Genomic DNA, 24352 nt, shown 5'->3' with positions numbered 1-24352 from the left:
ACCGAGACGAGACAAACCGAGACAAAAACTGAGATTTTACATTAAAAAACACGAAAAACGTGAGGCCGAGATGAGATAAATTAACTCGAAGCCATCACGAGAGGAGTCGATACTGCGTATTTCGAGACTAAGACGAGAGCAATGATTCCCATGTTCATTGAGAGCGAGACCATCTCTCCAAAGTTTTGTCTCGTAAAGTGTCTCGCGGCCTCACTACTCCACAATGAAATCTTACGGACAGTCTGATAAAAATGGCATTTTCTCGTCTCGTCTAGTCGATCGTAAATGGTTCTCTCGTCTCATCTCGTCTCGACATACGAGAGATACTTCTTTCGTCTCGTCGAGAGTCGAAACATTCTCTCGTAGTCTCTCGTCTCGTCTTGTCTCGTCTCATCTCGTAATGCCTCTCGTCTCGTTTCTGACGTCTCTCGCGGTATCACTAATTATAACCGAAATATTCTGTGCTGAATGATGCAATATTTGCGATTGATTAAAAATTAAGAATGTATCTATCCTAATTTTCTTTATTTCTCTCAATTTTCATGGAAGAATTGAACTCAAATTCACATTTTTTGAATTTGAGTTCGATTGATTTTTCCATTTAAAAAAAAATGTATTTTCAATAACCAAATTTTCTTCAAATTTCAGTAGTCTTATAATGTGATAAAACTTTCGAAGAAGTGTATACCGAAAATTTCAATATTGCATATAAGGTTTCTGTAACGGAAACTGATTTTATGTCATTAGGCCCGATAAACCGTGATTCTAACCGCGCTCGGCAACAAAAAACCGCCGCAACGACATAAAATATCGTATGTCACACGGCGATAAAACCATTATCTGGCGAATGTGATTATAATCCTCGCCTTCGGCTCGGATTATAAACCCACATTCGCCAGATAATACACTGATAGAACGGATTAGTTATTGTTAACGAATGGATTTTGGTTGGAGGTTAGGGTCTATTCGGTCCCACCAAATGTTCATTCGTTAATAGTTAACGAATCTCGTTTGGAATAAATGAATCATTCTATCAGTGTACTTTTATCGCCTGATGACATAATATACTATTTTACCGAACGTGTTCGGTAAAATTTCACTTCCATTCATCTCCATGACTTTCAGATGAGGGGAAAAAATACGCTACCGATGTGGTAAATTTAACTGCACAGGAGGATAATTTTTCCATCCATAAATACGTAGTGGTACCATACGAAGAGAAATATTCAAGAAAAATTGCGGAACATTTCACGTAATCCGCAAGCGAGAATCGTTTTCAGTGAATTTTTAGAGGAATATAAGAGAATAAATCTGAAACGTTCAGTAAATTTTCGGGTCTGTAACCGAAAAAATACGAAAAAGTCACGTAATTTTTCTGGAAGTTGTAAAATCTAACAGAAACTTCAAGACTTATTATGCCTCAGAACATGAAAATTCTTGGATGTTTAAGAATTTTTACGAAAAGTTCCGGAAAAATTACGGAACGTGTTGTTAAAATCTCCCCCTCACAGTGACTCATGGCTAGCCGTGAGGCGTCGGACGAATGAGTAATTTTTACGGAACAGATCGTAAAATTTACGTGACGATTGACACTTTTTATTGAATTTTACTTCGCTCCCAGATTACGTTTCGAAACGTAATTTTTACGTCTTTTTTCTGGTAATTTTTATTGAATATTTCTCTCCGTGCAAAGACTTCACGAAACTGCATTTTGGGAAAATCGACGTTTCCTAATGGGACAAGAGTATTTCAATTTCATTTTTAAAACACAAGGGTGTCTCAAAATTCCCGATGAAAAATCGTCTGAAATCTCACGTTGTCCTTCTCTTGACAGCTGTATAAATGGTATGAATGCACCGAAAAGTACAAATAACATGAAATAGTCCACATTGGAAGAGAAATCAAATGATTTTCCAGCTCCATGAGAGGTACAAATGGATGTGAACAACAAGCTTTCACATAAATTTTGAGATACCCTTATTTTAAAAAGAAAATAGAAATACCCTTGTTTTATTAGGAGATGTCAAAATGGTTTCAGTCTCAATAAACATCATGGAACCCTTTGGTTTTATCTGAGTCTTGACAGATACAGTGTTCGCTTCCTCTCATTATGAATCAGACAATTTATGTCCTCTCGGTCTCAAGCTTTTCGTATTTTTTTATAAGGCAGACTTAAAAAAAGAGTCAAAAAAACTCAAAAAACTCGAATAATATAATCATAGTAATTATAATAATTTGTCTTAGCTACCCCGTTTTGTTTTTTAGATAAATGTTAGTTTGTCTCGTCTTGCTTTTTTACGTATAAAAAACGCGAAAAACTGGACATCGACATGAGATAAATTGACTCTGACTAATCACCGAGACCAACAATTCCCGTGTTCACTGAGACTGAGACAATCCCTTCAAAGTATTGTCTCGTTACGTCTCGCAGTCTCTCGCGACATCACTAAAAAATAAAATTGGTTTCTTTAACCAACCAATCATAAAATATCCTCCACGAAAAGTAATTTTTTTCATTGAATTACATTTCGCTCTACGATTACTGTTCGTACAATTTATCCAAACCTCCTCTGCGTGTGATATCTCCTTGCGTGCATTGAAAGACAATAATATATAGAATTGTTTCACTCATTGTCAATATCATCAAGATCATAAATTCAATTTTTCCCCATTCCCATTGAACCTTCCAGTCCCTCCACTTTTATTGAATCCCATGTGGTGGTGGAAAAAAAGTTATTTTCAAAAAGTGCAAAAAAGAGTGGAAAAAACATCGAACAGTTCAGCTGCTTAAAAATTCAACAGTAATATAGGTATATTGCCATGCAAAAGTGCCGTGCAATGTTACTCTCCCGTACCTTCATTCTCTCCTCTTCCCCACCGTTTTTTTAAAATAATTTTTTCCGCCTCTCTGTTGCAGTATGAAATTTTCCCGGGGTGCGGGACGAGCTCGTTCGCCAGCCGCCGCGATGCAATCTCTCATATCGCGCGCACGAGTATAGAATTCAATCAATGCTCGACCGGTGGTTGGTTAATCGGTCACGTACATCGTTGGAGAGTCCAACGGGGGGTGAGAAGGGAGATAGAGTGTACTACGGGCCGTCGGTGAAAATAAAATTGCCAAGTACCGAGCGATGGGATTCTCTCGTGTGTGTACGTGTGACTTTCACTGTTTGTCCGGTACACACATGTTGAAGTTTAAATGTGTTAACTCGAATCGCGATAGAATAAAAAAAATATAGGGAAATTAACTAGATCGGTTGAGACAGAAAATCTGGTGGGAAACGGATTTCGCCCCTTGAAGGAAAAAATACCAGATTGACCATTAAAATCAGAAATCCAAAATTAACTATTGATTTTGTTTCTACTTCTTCTCAAGATCGATGGTCTGTGATTTGCGGAGTATGAAAAGACCTGGTAATTAGGGATGTCGTGGTAATCGATAATGTCGACACGAGACGAGGAACTATTTCAATAAACGAAACGATAAATGATCTCATGTCGTATTGCTTTGACGACAGGATGTGAGATTAATTAGTAACGCTGTGGAAGTGTGGCTGTGAATTAGGGCCGCACAAGATACCGAGACAACGCCGCCCAAAAATAATCGAGACGAGACTATCGCTGGAGCGATACTTTTGGCGAGAGTCTCGTTGAGTCTCGTCTTTGGAAACTTTTGGGGTCAAATGAGTTCGATATTCAGATGAGTATGAAGGACACATAAGTTATAAGAGTCAGATAGATGATGCGAGTCCTCATCTGACCTTTCAAACTCATGTGAGTCATTTGACGCATCATCTCTCCAAACCGATCTCCCCGGTAGAACTTATTTCACCTTGTACTTAAACGATTCTGAGCCATAAATCCGGCGATTATTTATATTTTGATAATTGATCCATGTCATTCTGCAAAAACCTACTTAATGGTTAAATTTAAAGAACTATTTGTTGAAATTTATTAACTAGTTATTGAGATTTCATAACTAATTGTTAAAATTCGACAACTGGTTGTTCATTCTTCTTTTCAACAACTAGTTGAGTTGGTGAGATGTTTTTCAAAAGTCGGATGACCCACCTCGTCGTTTGATCTCATTGATGTTTCACGATGTTATTATCGTTGTTTATTGGTGAATTTATTAAGGTAATGCCGTTAATATTGCAGAACTAATGAGAATGAAAAGAATGAATGAGACAAATTTTTTCTTCCTACTTTCTATGTTTTATACTCATGAGACCGAGGCGAGACAATACTCTCTAAACCGAGACAGAGACAATACCGCCCAAAAATAATCGAGACCAGAGACTGTCGTTGGAGCGACACTTTTGGCGAGAGTCTCGTTCAGTCTGCCCTTTCAAACTCATGTGACTCATCTGATACATCACCTCTCCAAACCCCCGATCGAAATTATTTCACCTTGTAAACTCATCTGACCCTCAGACTTATCTGACCCATAAATCCTGCAAAAACCTACTTAATGATTAATTAATGGTTAAATTTAAAAAACTAGAGTCGGACGGGCAAAATGTAATTCTCCTTTTTAACAACTAGTTGAGTTGGTGAGATGTTTTCAAAAAGTCGAATAACCCACTTCATATTATCTTCTTATTATTGTTGTTTATTGGTGAATTTAATAAGGTAATGGTGAATATTGCAGAACCAATGAGAATGAAGAAAAATGGTAGGCGGAAAAAATGAGTTTGAAAGCGGAAGGAACAAATGGCCGATGGGTGTAACACGTGTTGTGCGTAGTAGGCGACAAAATGATCGGTCATTTTCGGGGTAGGCGGAAAAAATGACCGAAAATGAACGGTCATTTCGTCGTTTACCACACACGACGCGTGTTTCTACACATCGGTTATTTTTTCCTTCGGCTATTTTTTCGTCCATTCAAGAAAAATGATTGACAATTGATTATAATAAATGAGAAAAAAAAATCATGAAGACAAATTTTTTCCTCCTACTTCTCAAGTTTTACACTCATGAGACCGAGACGAGACGATACTTGAAATTTGAATCTTTTTTGAGACCGATTTGGATAGTATTCGAGTCTTTGATCTAATGTATTTTCAGCCGTGGTCTGTTAGCTAGGTCACACTTATCAATTCCAAACCTCCAGAAAAACCCCAGAAGTTTTGACCCTAATGAGTCGTCATCTTCATAAATCGCCAACAAATTTATCTGCCCTTCCGACGAAACTGATTCTATTTCCCCCCAGTTGGTAACTGGAAAATTATCTCACTCATTAGAGAAAAAATCATCAGGAGACTTCCTTTAATTTGTCCACTTATCATCCCCCAGATTCTCCCCTTCTTAATCCATTATTTTCCATCTGAATAATCCAATAATTGCAATGTCCATTACGTTTCCAATAATTCACGAATAATCATATTAACATTTTCATGCAGACAGTCTAATCACCTGTTTATTTAAATCCCTCAAAATTTCATTTCCTTCCCACACCCCTACATTATCCGTCGCGACAGGTTAATTTCAATCCCAAAAATACAAAAGTCAGGACCCAAAGAACATTCCGAAAAATAGACATTCAGACGTCGAGCTATTGAAATTGAATTACCTAATGCTGCATAATGGTTGGATTCCCGAAGTAACTTGTTTAATTGGTAAGACCGTCGCGACGTCGACATGGCCCGATTCCGTCAATCTTCTGGATCACTACTACCACTTTAAATGTTCATATTACCAGCCAGTCGTATTTCAATATTTATATCCTCTTCCCCGTCGAATGAGGTCAGCGGTGATTGATTATAATTTGATCTGAAAGTGCCGGGGACTTTTTTGTTTTTACTTCGTTCTCGCTTCACAAACAGCTGGAAAAAATTATGGATTGGGTAAATAGGTGAGTGACGATATGGATGATGGGCAAATTGGGACTCTATCGATCAGCGTCATTCGACCCGAGCTGTTGAAGTTGTATTTTTATGGTCGGTCAATTATGTCAATCAATGACAATTCAATGGTCAGTCTACTTTCCGCTCAAAATTAGCGGTGCAGTCCGATTTGCCTTCTTAATGGAAGATTTGTGAGTGTCACAGAGAAGATGTAGGCGAGGGTAGGGCAAAACGGCCCCTAGGGCAGAACGGACCACTGACAGAAAATGGGTAATTTTTGTTTTTTTTCTTTCCTTCAAATGAGGAACGCTGAATGTGTTGAATTAAAAGTGAGTTTCAAGATCATAACCCTCACAGGGGTTTTATAAATAAGAAGTGTCGTTGAACCGCAATTTGATCAGATTTGCTAATCACCTTAAACCGCAAATGATTTTGAATTTTTGTTTTTACCTCCATTCAGAAGCGAAAACTATCAAAAAATCAAACAATTATCAATTTTCTGTCAGTGGTCCATTTTGCCCGCCAGGTCCGTTTTGCCCTACCCTCCCCTACCATGAGTTCTTGAATTTAATTTGAAATTTCGAATTTATAATTTTTAAAAATTAGATACCTCGCGAATGGAGGTGCTGAAAAGGAGGTCCCGTGCATCTACCTGAGCACTCATAATGATTACATGGGGTGTCTGAAAGAAATTTAAATTCATTTTTGTCTTTTTTAAGGCCTTTTGAGTCCCCTTTTCGGTTCTCATTTCGGCACTCTGTACAACCCTATGCATGCGGCTGTGGATTCTGCACTCTACCGCATTCGCACTCTTATAGAGCATAGGAGTAGCATGGGAAACCACAGGAAACCCATGCCGGTACAGACGGTTACTCTATTAGCAACCTCCCGCTCGCCGGAGCCTTCCGTTGAAAAATTCGGTTCCACGGGGAATCGAACTCGCAATCTTTCGCACACTAGACTTGCGTCTAGCCCACTCGGTCTAGCCACCAACATCGGTTTTTAAATTCATTGTAGCTAATACGTAGATTGCCCATGATTTACACTGATAAAACAAGTGTTTTTTGAGAAGTACTTCGTTACTTGTATCAAGAAATTCGTGGCTTGAAAATTACCAAGCGCCCAATATCTCGCACTAAGAAAAAAGAAATCTTACGCCAAGAAATTTTATACTTGCCCGAAAGATGAGGACAGTATCTTCATATCAAGGAAAACGAGTTCTGAAATCATTTACAGTAATTTTTGCATTAAAATATTTTAGAATTAAGGCTGAAAAACCATTAAATGAACTAATTCATTTTTACTTTGTTTGAAAAATCGCTTTCTTGTCATCAAGAAATTGTCCTCGTCTTTAGGACAAGTACAAAATTACTTGACGAAAGTTTTCATTTTCTTATTGCAAGATATTTTACTCTTGAAAATTTCCAAGTCAGAACATGCAAAAAAAGTACTGATTCGAGTCGAGGTCGGTTTGATTCAAACCGATTTTCGGCTTGATTTAAACCGAGTGACTCGAACTAGTCCAATTCGAATTCCGGGTCTGATATAAGTCGAAAAGTGTTTTATTGTAAGTAGAAACGGGTCCAGCCGACATCGGTTTGAATCAAGCCGAAAAATCGACCTGAATCAAACCGAAGCCGGTCTGAATCAAGTCGAGAAATCGACTTGAATCAAACCGATATTCTGGTTTGCATCTGTCCGAGTCCGACTTGATTCATGCCGTCAATTCGACGTGAAACATGTCGATTCCCGGCATGATTCAGTCCGACTTAATTCAGGCCGACTTTTTTTGGGTGAAGTTTCTTGATATAAGTAAAGACGTAATATTTCTCAAAAACCTTTATTTTTGTCAGTGTAAAACCACGAATATTTAGTTTCATCCATATGTCTTCAATAATTCCTAGAAAACAATGTACTGGAGGTGATTATCAATGATTACAAATGCATGGTTTTCATTTAATAAAATTTGAAGAGTGACAATAAACATGGCTCAGATATAAAAGAATTATGATGAAACTGCCAAAATGATGAGAAAAGCTTGTCCTGTTCAAAACTTCATTGCCTGTCGTATGAATACGTTACTTATGGTGAAATTGTTTTGATTTTTTTTTAATTTCAAATCAATAGCAGTTCACTGTTCATTCTACTTGTTTGGTTCAAAATGAGGGATTAGTTCGTTCTGCCTTCCTCCTAGAAAGTTTGTGATTGTCCACAGAGAAGAAAATTTTCCAGTTTCGGGAACCAAGTTACTGATTTGAAGAAACTTATGGCTCTAGAAGGCATTGTACTCTGAATGAGAACTGCTAACTAATTGTCAAAAGAACAATCTCTGAAATTCAGTGCCAACAGCTTACTTTTTCAAGTGAGAAAAGTTCTGTGACATGTGGAAAACGAAATGATTGATTAATTCTTTTATCCATTAATCATCAATTTTTTTTATTCATTCATTTGAAGTACGAGGTTCTGTTTGTTTACTTTTTGTCACTGTCGTTACATTTTACAATAATAGTATTAATCTCTGTATTTTATGTTCATTAGTTTACTCTATTTTGTTACATTCGTAGTTGACTTTCGACATTATTTGGCACTAGAGTTAACATCAGAATGAAATCAGATTTCATGGTGCAATTTTTCATTAATTTTTTTTTTCATTAACAGTTTGGCATTTGTAACAAAAAAATGATTATAATGATTATGATCAAATTGCTAGATATGATGAGTATAATCAAGTCAATAAGAATGATGAGATAAACTTGTCCTATACAGAACTTCATTACCTTTTGTGTTAATATGCTTCCTCTGGTGAAATTGTTTTAATTGCTGTTCTTTTAATTTCATTGCAGAGCCGGATACTTGAAGATGCGTCGATCATGTGTAATTCCTGGTCACCAAGGCATAATGTGAGTATTCAAGTATCTTCATAACACCTCAAGCGACAACTTAGATACAGTGCAAGTCACGAACTGATTAATCATATGCCATAATTCGCACGCGTGAAATAAATCTAAGAAAAGTTGCTGTGCAGCACTGCAAAATGAGTTTATCTTGGCAACCTCAAAAATTTCAGATGTCAGTACCGAAAGTTTAGTTGCAAAATACATGTTTTCTCGTTCAACTCGAAAATTCATCTATAATTCAGTAGCGAAGTGGTAAACCGATTCAAGTCAATTTTGACTCTTGGCCAGTTATCAATAAATATCTCGGAATCTAAGGGAGATAGCAAAATTTTCGTTATAACCTTTCTCGTAGAGCCAATTGAGAGCTACAACAATTGTGTGTTTGGTGAGGAACTAGATTTAGGGTGGATTGGGAGGTTAGAGGATCGTCGGTGTGAAATAATTGTTGAGAGTCTTGAACTAATATCCACGTGCATTTATTCTCGAGTTCGAACCACGCTTTGTCAAATTTACAAAAACAGCTTATCACTTGTTGATCGTACTGAGTTAATTTAATTGTCTATCGAATTTGCACTGTGAGTCACTGGTTGAATGGTCAATAAATAACGTGATTTTCTTTTACTGAATTTCTATCGCCGAGTTAATAGACGCTAATGTACTGTGGTCTAAACTCTACAGAGTTGAATTCCATTCAAAACGTGCTATACGACAGACCGTGATGTACTACTCGCGTTGATTTACGGTGACTCTACTAGACCTGAGCGTTAACCCGGAAAAGGCCGATGATTTTCGTAATTAGCCGAGCTGATCGACCTTGGTCTTGGAGAGGTTGAGTTACGTTTCAAACATTGTGATTACGAAAATTTTGCTATCTCCCTTAGATGCAGAGATATTTTTCAAAAACTTAACTGGGAGATAAGTTGACTTGAACCGTTTTACCACTTCGCTACTGAATTAAACCTGAAAATGAATGAGAATTGTACTGTTGTACTGTTAGAAAGAAAATGAAATTTCATGGACAGTGACACTGAATGCGATTTAGGAGAAAAAAATAATGAAATTTCAGGTTTCACTAAAAATTCAGTAAAATTCCAGAATTGTAAGCAGCATATAAACAGGAATTCCTTAATTTATTTGAATTTCCAATCTAATCTGAATATTCAGGGCCAAATTACATCCAATTTTCAGTGAAATCTGAAATTTCATGATTTTTTCCCCTCCAAATCGCATTCAGTGTCTTTGTCCTGAAAATTCAAGAATATATTACCGGAATTTTCTGGTTTTCTATACATTTTCAGGGGAAAAAGGAACTAAAATTTACTGTTGTCTTTGATTTTTGGCGAAATTCCTTGAAATTTCAGTGTTAATTAAATTCGATAAAAATTCACAAAAAGTGTACCGGAAATTTCAGACAAAAATTTTTAACAGTGTGGGATTATCTTTCTCCAACCCAATCAGTTCTAATCAAAAGCAACTCATTAGGGAACACCCACCACTACCGACTCTGTATCTGATGCATGATCACGCTACTTTCGCTAAACTTCCCGTCATTACTTTGTAATGCCAATTTTCGTGAGAAGTGTCTCCACATTTAGTCCTAAAGCTGCTAATTCCTCAGATAATCGCAAAACGACGAAATTTTGATAAAACAGAATCGTATTACTGCCCCATAATACTTTTTCACGACTTAAAACCCACTTTAATGCTCCAAAAGAAGAAGCAACTCCACCGTTAGTATGAGGAAAAATGTAAAATTTATGTTCAGATACATGAAAGAGGGGGCTGTACCAGCTACCAAAGAGTTCGTGAAGTTTGAGGGGTTTCATGTTAGTGTACACTCAATGGCCTCTTTTGTCGTAATATTTATGTTTTACGGAGAGGGCGCACACGTAGTTATACCGGTAGTGTGGCCGACATAAACTGGCTAACTCGCGGTTACGATTATGGCCAGAGGCAAATTGATTATTTAGATATACGATGGGAGACCTAACGCTGGCTTTTCCAGTAAGGATAGTTTGTGCGCCATAAAAACCGGAGTCGAGTGTCACTTATGCTTTTTACGGATCCGCTTGGACACCTGTACATTGCGTTCCCCTTCTCCTTTCCCTCGGTGTGTTAGCTTTTCTTGTGTAAACAATTAGTCTGTTTTTTCGAACAATAGATCCTTTACCATATGAATATGTAAGATACATTTGTTGGTGAAGAAAATACAATTTCCAATTAAAACGAGTGGGAAATTGCACGATTAGCCATTATGGGCACCGTCTGATCCAAACGTCGCCTTCGCGAGATCCACGACGACGAGTTCGTTCATTACATCGTCAGTCATTGTTTCATAATTCACCACCACCCATGTCATTCCGTTTATCATCCAATTCTTGAAATTTGCAGTTCCCACACGGAGAGAAATTATTGATAAAAATTATCGTACCGTTCTATAAAAGTGTATCATGAGTCATCGTTTCTTCATTTCTATCCCGAAATTTAGTAACAATTAATATATGATGATCAACTTTTATTCTACGTTAGAGAAATTTTATTCTGATAAAAATAAAAATTACCGCGCCGGTAGAGTAAAAATTACTGTACCGGTAGAGTAAAATTTACCAACCATTCTAGAATTTTCGTTGTTATCTACATAAAAATTACTGGACTGGAAGGGTAATAGTATATTTCGTAACGAGCTAAAAAACATTTTTTCACGAGTTACGAACAATATTTTTCATCACAATGTGGCGGAAATTGGGCTTTTAGGCACGCGGAGCGTGCCGAAAAGTTCACTTTTCATCACAGCGTGATGAAAAATTTATTATACGTCAGGATAAAATTTCTCTTACGTAGAATAAAATTTGATCATCATATATTAATTTTTACTAAATTTCGGGATAGAAATGAAGAAACTATTACTCATGATACACTTTTATAGAACGGTAGGATAATTTTTATCAAAAATTTCTCTCCGTGCACATAATTCAAAAAAATTGTCACCAGATTCAATTTTTAATCGCGTATATTTCAAGTCAGACGGCTAAATCATTAATCAATGTTCGTCTGCCCTATGCATAAATCATAGCGTCATTCTCTATTATTACATCCATCTTCGAATGAATTCATACCGCCGCGATGCTTTAATCGTTAATTCAAATTAAACGGGAAATGTAAATTTTGAATGATGGACAGAACTTTTGCACCCATTGCTACTTCCAACTCGCGAGTGCTTTTTGATCGTCTTCCACGTACACATCACCAAGCATCGTTGTGAAGGAGCGTCCTCTAGACACAAGGCACTCCGCCATGCACGAACCAGTCTGCTCGTTTTCGTGTCAGCTGTCACATTTTCTGGATGACTTTATTTATTCATGGAATCGAGACTACGACGCTCGTTTTATACCTGTGCCAGTGACTCTATGGTTCGGTAAAATGTGTATGTGTATAAATTGTGACTTGGTAACTTTGTTTCTATAGCGGTTGAAGGGAGAAGCTGGACCACAAAGTACAGGATGTGGGTTAGCGGATGAAAATAGCGTGAGGATTGTGCCAATTTCAAAGGCTTCAAGTCGATGAATTTTCATGAAAGAGGGTAGAATTTCGGATACGCGGAGGATCGATTGACGGACGTCTGGATGACAACTTGCAATCTCAACGGCGGATTGAAATTGATGGATCGATTTAACTATTTGGCGGAATTATTCATACGCGATTGTCTGAACTGGTGATGCTCTCTGAGGAGGCAATGGGGGTTCAATTGGGTGGAGGACAATCTGTTTGATGATCTCGGAATCAAAATTGCAGTAATTGGGGAGATGTCTAATTCAGTGAGTCTCATATGATTGTATTATGGGAGAAAAGAGTGAAGTGGAGGGTGAACTCGAGGGGAGTCTGTTAACAACAATTCTGTTGGCACTAGGGATGGGGGATAGTTGCCGATTAATCGAAAACAAATGTAAATGTAAAATAATAATGACAGGGTTGATTGATTGAGAATAAAAAAATTAGAATTTATCTGCGATCAGTGGACAGTCCGTTCCCGGATTTCGTTCCCCCCGGAAAAATTCCCGGAATGTTTTCCCCTTACGAATGTAAAAAACAATTAGACAAACACACCTTACTAACGTTAATTTTATTTATTACATCCTTCAATCTTCGAAGACACGCCAGATGAGAATTCAACCTTTTCAATAGATCAATAATAAATAAATTCCGTTACTGCAATAAATTAATTGTCAACATTTTCGAACCAACTCCCCCAAATAATTCGAATTAATCTCTTGCCCCAATAACCAATGAATCTTCATTAACAAGCATTCTCATCCTATAAAGTCGCAGATTCATAAAAAAAACATTGACAACATTCAACAAAATATCATCTTACACTACCAAAACAATCCATTTCAAAAGAAACATATTTACAAACAACCGATCATGAATGAATAAATCGCATTTTCGAAAAATAAACAGTCAACGTTTTCAAAACAATTTCCCTGCATAATTCGATACCAATTCTCATCCCTATAATTAAATCGATCGTATAGTATAAGTCATCATTGTCCTACCAAACTACATATTCAAAGTCGAATCAGATTTGCAACGTTCCCCAAAAAATCATCGATTTTGTTGGGGTCCTTCGTTTGTAAAGGACATTCGTTTAGTCAAAAATATCATCCTTCATCGCAGAAAAATTCCGCCACGTATGTGAATGATTACGTAAAATTCAGCAATCATTCACATTCATGGGCTAATTTTTGATTTCATGAATGGTAAATTTTACAGTTTCGGGACAAATTACCCTTACTCTTAGCAAATTTCAGTAAATTTTAGTAAAAAGAATCTAGGAATGCGATCCTCTAACTTTTTTCTCCGCGAATAAATCTAAATGAGCGTCACTCTCCTGAAAATTACTAGTTAATAATCCCTGAAATTTCAATTTTTCCCAACAGCGTAACATTTGACAACATTATTTAATTATTCATTGATCCTCTAATTACCCACCGTCCCAATCTAACACAATCGTTTGCATCTACAACGAACGATCCATCTGCACCAGTACACAAAGCGGTCTATTCTCATTCAACTCAATTACCCTCTTCCACAAAATCGCCACATTATTCCCTCCATTTTTCGTACCACTTAAACCTCCAATTTCTCTTACTTCCACGTCTCCCGAGAGGATCACAAATAAAAACCCACCGGGCATTTCGTGTGAGATAATTCAATTGTAATTGCCTAATTTCTTAACGTTGGTGGAAAGACGAGAAGAAAATAACTGGACGAGGTGGAGGGAAAAGCAAAGTGAGAACAAAGATATGTCGGTGAAAAAAATGACTCTATTAGCGCTTGGGTGGGGGGACTCGAGGCACAACACAGCAACAAGTTTAACTTGACGGTTAGGGGGCTGCTAACAACGCTTCTTAACAAGAGCAATTTGTACTCCATTCCGGTGATGTCCTTCTTCGCCTTACTCTGTTAACCATACGCTTCTTCAACGGTGAGGTGATCCCTCTTGATGCTCTAGGGTTGTGGATTAATCGCGTCGTTAAGGTGGGCGAGAAAAGAGTCATCTGTCTTTGTGGAAAGTTGTTTCGGCGATGAAGAGGTGAATTATTTATGGAGTTTTTTGGGGACTGGAGTTTCATCTGAGCGAGGGGCTATTCAGAGGCGTAATCATGGTGTCACTCGCTGATATAATCAATTGTAATCCAAGTGAAATCCATGTAATCATTGTAACACATGATTACCATATTTGTAATCAAGTTTTGGTAATCAAGTGGTAATTATTGGTAATCACTGTAATCATTTGTAATCAGTGTAATCTTTCGTAGTTGCTCCTAGTGAGACCTTGAATTTTGTTTTTGAATTTTCAAGCGCGTCATTTCTACCAACGGTAAGTCTCAGAGATCCCTGGATCAATTTTTCTTGGAATACCAGATGATATCAATTATCATGGCCGCGAAACCCTCAAAACTAAAAACAAGACATGTACTCGTGAATGGGTTCAGTGTAGGACATATCATGGCGAGATTGAGTGGATGTTCAGTAGGCGTTATTTATGATTTTTTAAAAATGTAAACAAACACTGTAAATACCCATTGTATAAATGTGGACGTCCGCATGAAAAGGGACCACTTTGTCGATATGGAGTTATGCATACTCTGATAATATTGATAACATTCCGCACATTTCAAGTTCAAAATGAACCTGATAGGGCGAAAAATGACATCGCTAGAGAAGATCAAAAGAATAATTTAACTTTGGTTGGTAGATGAGTGTTGCGGAGACTAAAACGTGAATATCTCAGAAACTAGAATCGACAAAGTCGTCGCTTTTCATGCGGACGTCCACAAACAGTTACGTTGAATAAAAATTGAAATGAATTAAATGAAGTCAAAATCCTTCTGCACTCATCGCATTGAAATCCCTGAAAGAAACCGAGTGGCTTGAAGTGTCACAAAATGAGAATATAATAGAGAGCAGAAGGAGAAGGTGTAAGTGGGAAAAGAAAGCAAAGGGGAAGTTCATAAATAATCGAAGTGCCCCCCCCCTACCTCCCGCGGGCACGACGGTGCTTTTCACATGAAACATTGATCGGTCTACGCGGACGTTACGGACCGTAATGAATATATCGTTGCACATAATACGGTAGATTTCCAGCTTGAGGGTAAATGTTCGGGCACATGCCGCACTCCTTGATTTTTTTCTTATTCAGTAGTCAAACAGTGCGGATTATTGAACGCCATTGGTTCCATCAATTTATTATTAAAATTATTTTCTCGTTCATTGTAGGGCGATATTTTTGGAGGTCTCAACAGCGGTCTTCAGGACGGATTGTTGTCAAGGGCGGAGGCACTTGCTGCTGATTTAGGAAAACACAATGCTGGCACGCCTATGCCACTTAAGCATGATCCGGTATCAGTTTATCATCATGGTGCGCACATGGGGAGTCCGCACCCCAACAATCGGCCTCATCACCAGGTACAATCACACCTATTTGTGAGTCTAACATTTATAATAATATCATTAATATTTAAGTGATCTGTTTGGGTAATATCGAATGCTAGAATCAGTTTTCAACTTTATTCTGAAATTGATGGGAGGGAAAAACAAGCTTATTTTAGCACTCGATCGATAAGTTTATGTGACAGACATGCTGACATCTACCAGTCCGGAAAATTTCACCTGCCTTGCATGAATGGTTTTGCGGCGTAAATTTGGTTTTGATGTGGGAAATTTAACAAATTTCCTGACGAAAGTTATCGATATGTTTCCCTTCAATATTTTTCCCTTCCCAACGAATTTCCTGACGAAAGTTATTGATAAATTCCCTTCAATTTTTTGGGAATTCCATGAAAATTCAGAAGAATTGAAGGAGAGATTACTCTGAATTTTCCTAATGTTTCATTAATTTTCCCGGGATCATTGAACTCAAAATTTACAGTCCCCCCGAATTCTTCCATGAAATTATGAATTTTCAGTGACAAAACTCCTTGAAATTTCAATGAATACGTTACTCGTCAGAAATTTAAATTTTACGGAACTGTCACGTAATATTCACCTAAAATCACGGAATTTTTCCGGAGCGTTCCGTAATTGTTACCTGAATCTTCTGTGAAAAATTACGATACCGTCACTTAAATTTTCCGAGTCGATTCCGTAATCAGTGAGCGAACTGTGAGTTCCGTAATTTTTACTGAACATTTCTCTCCCCGTGAGTGAAAAATTTTTAATAATGACCATCAGAAGTTCCGATGAAATTACCCCCAATGAAAATCATAAGATACCCTTCCATGCCTTCCAGTCCCATTCAAATTCGTCCCACCGGATTAGTCCACTTATTCGTAAACACAAGTCTCTGGTCGTTAACTGTGCATTAAATTATCACCACACGAGGTCCCCTCAACTTCCAAATATCCCGTCCCCCTCTCCCCAACGGGTCCAGTCCCACCCATATCATTCGCCTTCGCAGATGGCTGGGGCGTTAAGTGTCGCATAAAGTTGGCTTTTACATCGAAAACACTGACGAATTCAATAAACGTGATATAGTTTCCGAATGGGTGTTTTGAAAGGGCTCGACATAACGAGTTTTTGGATACTCTCGATTCATGACTGGGGACAGACCACCACGATGAAGGATCGACAAAGTACAGAGCGAATTGACTAGGGGGAATGCTCCTACTGCCTTGAATAACCCTACCGTGCGGGGTGTCAGGATAATGATGAAATATTGCGTGGGTTTTTCCCGGGAGTATCACATATTCGTCCTAGACTGTGACGAGGTATATTACTTTGGTAACGGGAATCGTGTTTTTCTGGTGAGTTTGCCTCACCCCAATTCCAATTCGATTCGAATATAACTGCGCCATTTGCGAGGAGGGGGGTAAGGGGAAAAGACAATTTTTGTGGAGAAATAGATGGGGAGAACCAAATATTTCTGGTCGTTTCATTTTTTTTATCACCGATACAGGCTTAACCACTTTGGTACATAAATATAAATTTTTCATATTTATAACGTGGGATGCGGAGATGGAAGAATTTTTTTGAGAAGAACCTTTTCATTGGTGGGCTCTGATGATTGCTCATGGGAAATTCTCGACCGACATTTTTGGTGTAATTGCAAATTATTATCAAGGAGATGTTTTACAGAGATTTCAATGGATTTCATTGCTGAAAATTCACAATTTAATGGTATCCAAGTATTTTGGTTATTTTTGTTGCTTCTGAATGGAAGCTTGGTAATCGTGATTTTTTTCGATTTCTTAATTTTGGGTGGAAATGCCTAGAAATGTCATGGAACGTGAAGAAATGATGTTTTTAAAAAATGTCTGTATGCGTGTGCACATGTGTGTTCGTATATCCAGAATTGTCCTCATAACTCGACAATTATTTTTGATTATTTTTGAATAATTATTTTCATCACGCTGTGACGAAAAGTGAACTTTTCGGCACGCTCTGCGTGCCTAGAAGTCCAATTTCCGCCACATTGTGATGAAAAATATTGTTCGTAACTCATGAAAAAATGTTTTTTAGCACTTTTTTGCACTCGTTACGAAATATACTATTTTGAGTATTTTTGTTATTATTTTTGCTATTATTTTGGGGAGGGTAAGGCAAAACGGAGCCCTAGGGCAAAACGGACCACTGACAGAAAATTGTTAATTTTTTTTTTCTTTCCTTCAAATCAGGAACACTGAATGTGTTGAATTAAAAGTGAGTTTCAGGATCATAACCGTCACGGGGGTTTATAGACAAGAAGTGTCGTTGAACCGTAATTTGATCAGATTTGCTAATCATCTCAAACCACAAAATGATAGTTTTTGCTTCCGAATGGAAGAAAATTGATAATTTTTTTATTTTTTTGATAGTTTTTGCTTCCAAATGGACTTTCCCCTACCCTCTCCGATATACATATATACAACAAATTTGTATAATCTAGGATTTTAAGCAAAGATTATCCTTGTCCCTAGGCTTAAGGTTATCCCTGACAAAATAGATTGCTGACAAAAAACGTGACACCAATTTTTTAATAGAGGATTTTCGATCAGTGTATTAATGAAATTGGTAGAAATGAAAATAGGAGGAAAAAAATACGAGAAGAGTAGCAGTCATATGTAGTCTATCAAATGGCTTCTGTCGCGCTGCTTGTTTTGGTTATTGTTTTATTTTGTTATACCATGATTCTTCAGGAGAATTTTGTTGAAATAAAAAATTTTCAATTCATCGACAAACTCTGCTCCCATACAATTTAACACCACTAGAGATGTTATCTACTCACAAATTGATGGAGCTAGTAATGAAGATCGACAATATTCATCGTTTTAAAAATATAAGGGGAGCTCATAAATAATTTGTAGAGCGAGGCACGGGTGGAAAGCATGGTCATGGCACGTGCCTGGTGCATAATCGCGCGTGGCTACATACGCACGTATAACCTGCTAATACAAGAATTAACCGCCACTTTGCTCGCTCACCCCATGTACACCAATTTGTGACATTAAAATTTATGCAACATTCATATGGTGAATCGAAATCGGTGCAACTTTTATTTCATTTTAAATGGATCAGATAATGAGCGTAACAGGTAGATGCGAGTTGTAATGCGGTGATAAGTACGGGGGTGAATAATTATTTTTTTGAAACAGTTTTTTCATCGTGTGGTATAAACTGTTAGAGAATCACTCCTGAAATTTTGCGTCAATTAGCCGTGTAGGAGTCAAATTAAAAAAAAAACGAATTCATAATTGTTATTGTGCACATTTTTTCTAAAATTTTGAAAAATAAAAACCTGTGTAGCTTGAAAATTCGAGGCCATGGAGTATTTTTAACATTTTAAGCGGCTGCGGAGCAAACGAACAATAAACAATTAATTTTTTTACACTAATTATTAATTTTTAGACTTATATAATCGATTTTCAATGCATGAGAAATCTCACTTGAATATTGCACGACTTTTAAAACTCATAGTAGTTTTTCCTTAAGGATGCTAGCCAATGTCGGTAAATTCGTTTTTTTCATGGTTAAGGAAAATTCTGTAATTTTTTCGGCTGACTACAGAATATATGGAACTACCTTTTCTAACGTTAAAAAAAAATTAATCGCAATAGTCTCGGCAGAAATGAATAAACTACAATTTTTCCTTATACACGGGCTCTTATAAAATTTATGTTCAAATTCATAATTCACCTACTAGAAGACTCTACAAAAAGAAATAAAAATAGTAGGGAATGTGTAAAATGATTCTGAATCCAATGGCCAGAGAAAAATCTGGGATACCCGGGCAAAAAGAGGAAATATTTGAATGATTGTATCCCATATAAGCGCATGTTAGCGCATGCGTTTGGTGCATTTTGTCTATGTGATTTCTAAATAATGAACATAGGTTGGTGGATTGAAATTTGTATCAAAGTGAAGGGAATATCTTTATCTTTCAATTTAAAAAAAAAACAATTTTTTTTAAGTACTTGCGATTTTGGATAAACATCCTCAATAATGATTTAATTTTAAAGTGAATTTCAATTCACAAGATTGGAGATTCGAATGCCGCTATTGCACGAAGAAAAAACTTGGAGAAAAATTTCCAAAAATATCAAGTAATTCCGGAGTGGAAATCATTTCTATGTCTTCTTCGCCCTATATCCTCCGGAACAAGTACATGGAGAGAAAAATTCAATTAAAATTACCAGAAAAAAAACATAAAAATTACGTTTCGAAACGTAATCCGCGAGCGAAGTAAAATTCAATAAAAAGTGTGAGTCGGAACGGAAATTGTACGAATCGCCACGTAAATTCTACAATTTGTTCCGTAAAAATTAACCACCCGTCTGATGACGCACCGCTGTGGGGACAACAAGTTCCGTAATTTTTCCCCAACGATTGAGAAATTTTAGGGAACGAAACGTAGAAATAACTCACCAACTTCATTAAAATTGTTGGACGTTGAAGAATTTTTGATTTTGGAGGGGTAATAAATCGGGAATTTTCTGTAAGATTTGATTTCTTCGAGAAAAATTACGTGATAATTTCGTGCTTTGTTCGGTGATGAAGCTGAAAATTCACTAAACGTTTCAGATTTCTTCTCTTCCATTCCTATAAAAATTCCCGGAAAACGATTCCCTATTGCGGATTACGTGAATTGATCCGTAATTTTTACAGAATATTTCTCTCCGTGCATTCTTCATTGAATGACATTTTGCTTCACGATTACCTTTCATACAGTCAAATTTTCCGAGATTTTCTAGATAATTTTTCTCCAACTTTTGTCTCCGTGTACTTGAATATCAAATACATTTTAACAGAGTACGACTAGGCTCGAGACGCGTGCCGCGTGGGAGATCGTTACTGACGGGAAAAGGCTAGTCGACCCCTGCTCATGTACCCTATGCCTACATGTTCTTCGATGGGAATGGCAATTCAATTATTGAACTTGTCTCGAGTCATGGAGGGAAATAGGCCCTGGCGTGGCTATATTTCTGAGATTAATTTCATGTGTTGTTGAACTTCCGCAAGTTTTGCCAATTGCATCATTAATATGGATACATACGAAATTGACATGATTGATTTGAGATTATTTGACATAAATTACTTTATATGACTAGATTTAATTAATTTTAGATTTAATTTGAGGGTCACTGAAAGGCGGAAATGACGGTGGCGTTCATTTTTGCTTAGATTGTTCTAAATTTTTTAGAATGACGTTGTAAAATAAGATGATTCGGTTTTATATAAGTACCAGATTTTAAAAAAGATCTGGCAAGTTTGTGGGAAAACTTATTGTAGCTCAAAGTTTCCTTACGGAAATAACAGCCTTAAATATCTAAATTAACATGACTGTGATGTCACTTGTCTCAAGAAGAAAAAGGAACAAAGGGAAAGAAAATTTCAAGTCGTCAGTAAAATAAATCTCAGAGTTTCAAAACTTCGTCGTCCCGAATCTTCGCAAAAATCCTGAAAATAAGTGAAATATTTATTTATTTTAAGAAAATTTTCCCTAAAAATCATAGAAAAAGTTTGAATTTTCATTCATTTTTATTGGAATCTAGCATAATCCTACATAAAGTAGTATGAATAAACTCCAGTTGTCGTGGCGTGTACCGAGGAAAAATTATATTCAAAAAGCCCAAAAAAAATTATTCATCATTGATAATATTATTTCCAGGAATTTTAACTTTAATGGGTGTAGGAAATTGATCCATCAAATTCTTTCTTCAATTATTTTATTAAACAATACTCTCATTTGATTAGGGTGTTTCGACATAACGCGCCATTTCGGGAACGAAGAAACAAAAATTATTTATTACTGAAAGTTGACACTGACGATAATTTTCCTATTGGGCATAGAGTTTTTATTTATTTTTTCTGACTTTTCGAGACTTTTTTTAGATTTCAATCTTCTCGCTAACCTCGAAGAGTTCATTTCCTCGTAAGACATTTATTTTTGCACCCATATGGAAAGAATAAAATATATGTACCATATATACCAGATATATCTGCGGATATATATTTTTTCCATGCGGGTAAGTAGTTTTTTTATTCTGAATTTGACGGATTTTCCTTCTAAAATTAAGCAACCAGTTCTTTATCCTCAGTTCCTCAATGCCTTCTGTAACCCAGAGCATCTCAAAATCAGTAACTTGGTTCTGAAAACTAGAAACTTTTTTTCCCTCCAAAGAAAACTAAGAAAGTCGAGAAGCCGAAACGATTCTTGCCTAAAATTACAAGCTACTTCTCAAAAACTCGCTCAAGTTTATTCGACTCATCTCATTTTGCAGTCTCCCACCAAGATTCACAAAAAAATTCAATATTTACCAAATCACCCAGAAAAACCGTATGTCAAAATTTTCAACAATATTAGTGACCCTCATTACCATAAATCCCAGAACCAAAACCGACGACGTACGTGAATTAAAAGTCCCTCGCTCGCTGCTTACAGATGAGTCACCCGGGTATGGAGAGCCTGGACATGCTGGACCCAGCGAACTCCATGACGACTCTAACCCCAATGTCGGAAGGTGGCGGCGGCGGAGGAGGTAATCACCACGGCGGCATCCACGGTCCCTCCGTCTACGGCGGCATGAACGGAATGATGAGTCACCATCATCACGCCAACATCGCCGGTAGCGTACCCCACCCGCACCATCATCCTGCGATGGCGGCAGCGGCGGCGGCAGCAGCAGCCGCCGGTCTCCACCCGGACGCCGACACAGATCCGCGCGAGCTCGAGGCATTCGCCGAAAGATTCAAACAGAGACGCATCAAACTAGGCGTCACACAAGCGGACGTTGGCAAAGCCCTGGCTAACCTCAAACTGCCTGGAGTGGGCGCGCTATCCCAATCAACGATATGTCGCTTCGAATCCCTGACACTGTCGCACAACAACATGATCGCCCTGAAGCCAATTCTGCAGGCATGGCTGGAGGAAGCCGAGGCGCAGGCGAAGAACAAGAGACGCGATCCGGACGCACCGTCGGTGCTTCCGGCTGGCGAGAAGAAGCGGAAACGCACGAGCATCGCGGCACCTGAGAAACGCTCGCTCGAAGCGTTTTTCGCGGTGCAGCCTCGACCGTCGGGTGAAAAAATAGCCGCAATAGCGGAGAAACTCGACCTAAAAAAGAATGTCGTGAGGGTCTGGTTCTGCAATCAGCGGCAAAAGCAGAAGCGTATGAAATTCGCAGCTCAGCATTGACCCGAGGGTGGCTTGTGACAGCAGAATTGACTGTATCCGCCACCACAGCCGCCACCATCGAATCTCGAGCCCAAGCCTGAACCGCTCAGCGAGTACTCCGGTTGGCCCTGAACACACATCACTGAAGTGTGTTCCTTCATCATAATTATGACGCGATGTGGTGCGTATGCAACTGTTGTCATGAGCTCCCAACAGCGTTAACCAATTCCCTAGGGCTCTAACAAATACGAAAATAATAATAAAAATTAACGAGAACGTTGAGTGTAAAGCTGCTGAACTGTCCACCGAGTGAAGAGTAAAAAAAAGAGTGATTATTTTAAAAGTTGTGGTGAAAACAAAACGGCGGAACAAAAAAACATGACCGAGCGAAGTTTACGAGTCGCTGTTCTTCGTGCAGTGGTGAAAATACACGCATACGCTCGTGGTAGTTTGTGATCGATCGGACATAACCCACTTGGATAGTCTATAGAACGAGTGGGAAAAACTCTTTGAAACCGGAAGTCACGGAGGGACAATATTTCCAAGTCCAAACGGAGGAGAAAGAGAAATGGGTAGACGCAGCGTCACTGGTCTCCCTCCCTCCCATACCGTGTACTCCAGTACGATTTCCCACGCTTCGTGTCTCTCTTACTGGGTAGTTTATACCATTTAAAAACAGACGGACGTATATAACACAGAAATATAGGCATATGCGCACACGTGTATATATTACACAAGTATAGAAAATAAAAGAAATGAAGGAGAAAAGGGAAATACACATAAACTAGTCACATTCGCTTGGAAAAAGTACAATTCGAGGGGTTAGAGGAGATTATGGTGTTAAAAAAATGAAATGATGGAGGAAAATAACAAAATTAATGAGAGGAGATAACAAAAATTAATGATAATATTAAACTCATTATGTATTTGTTATTAGAGTCAATGCGTGAGTAATAATTCACGCGGAAAGTGATATTAATACTAATGAATGAGATTGATTAATTAGTGATGATTTAATGGGGAAAATTGGTATTTCGTGAGGACCAGGGATTTGTGAAATTGATGGTGTCAAGGTTGCAATGCAGAGCCAAGTGTTGAGTAGTGATATTGGACAATCAGTGAGAAGACTGTATTATATCATATCGAAATGATTCCTTTAGAGATTAGTCACACGCATCATTTATCATCATCGCGGTTTCATTTGTGGGGGACAGGGAAATTACAGAGTTTGAATTATTTGAATAATTTGTTCAGAATATGCCTCATCTTGTTCCTTACGTTTGTTCTGATTGTCTTTAATTAAATGTGGGAATTTTTCGAGTGGCAGGATTTTATGAGTAAAAAATGCAAACAGGTGAATCGTGCGCATTCAGCAATACCAAGTGACATAAGGATTAATTAATTAATAATGCAACGCAGGATTTATTTGTAAGCTGTACAAAACGTAGTGTAAGTCA

The 24352-nt window shown here is 37.7% G+C and overlaps 1 protein-coding gene across 1 annotated transcript in view; it reads left to right on the top strand.

Moving 5' to 3' along the window:
• The window catches only part of LOC107039466 (inhibitory POU protein), a 65800-nt gene extending 42884 nt beyond the window's left edge, over positions 1–22916 (top strand). The window contains exons 2-4 of the mRNA XM_015259081.1: positions 8690–8746; positions 15524–15730; positions 22164–22916. Coding sequence (XP_015114567.1) covers positions 8690–8746; positions 15524–15730; positions 22164–22916 — 1017 coding nt within the window. The remainder of the gene's footprint in view (positions 1–8689; positions 8747–15523; positions 15731–22163) is intronic.
• The last annotated feature ends 1436 nt before the right edge of the window (positions 22917–24352 follow it).

The sequence above is a fragment of the Diachasma alloeum genome, unplaced genomic scaffold (genome assembly GCF_001412515.2).
Source record: "Diachasma alloeum isolate Michigan unplaced genomic scaffold, Dall2.0 Dall_scaffold_00300, whole genome shotgun sequence".
Classification (NCBI taxonomy): domain Eukaryota; kingdom Metazoa; phylum Arthropoda; class Insecta; order Hymenoptera; family Braconidae; genus Diachasma; species Diachasma alloeum.
This window is presented reverse-complemented; position numbering and strand designations above follow the sequence as displayed.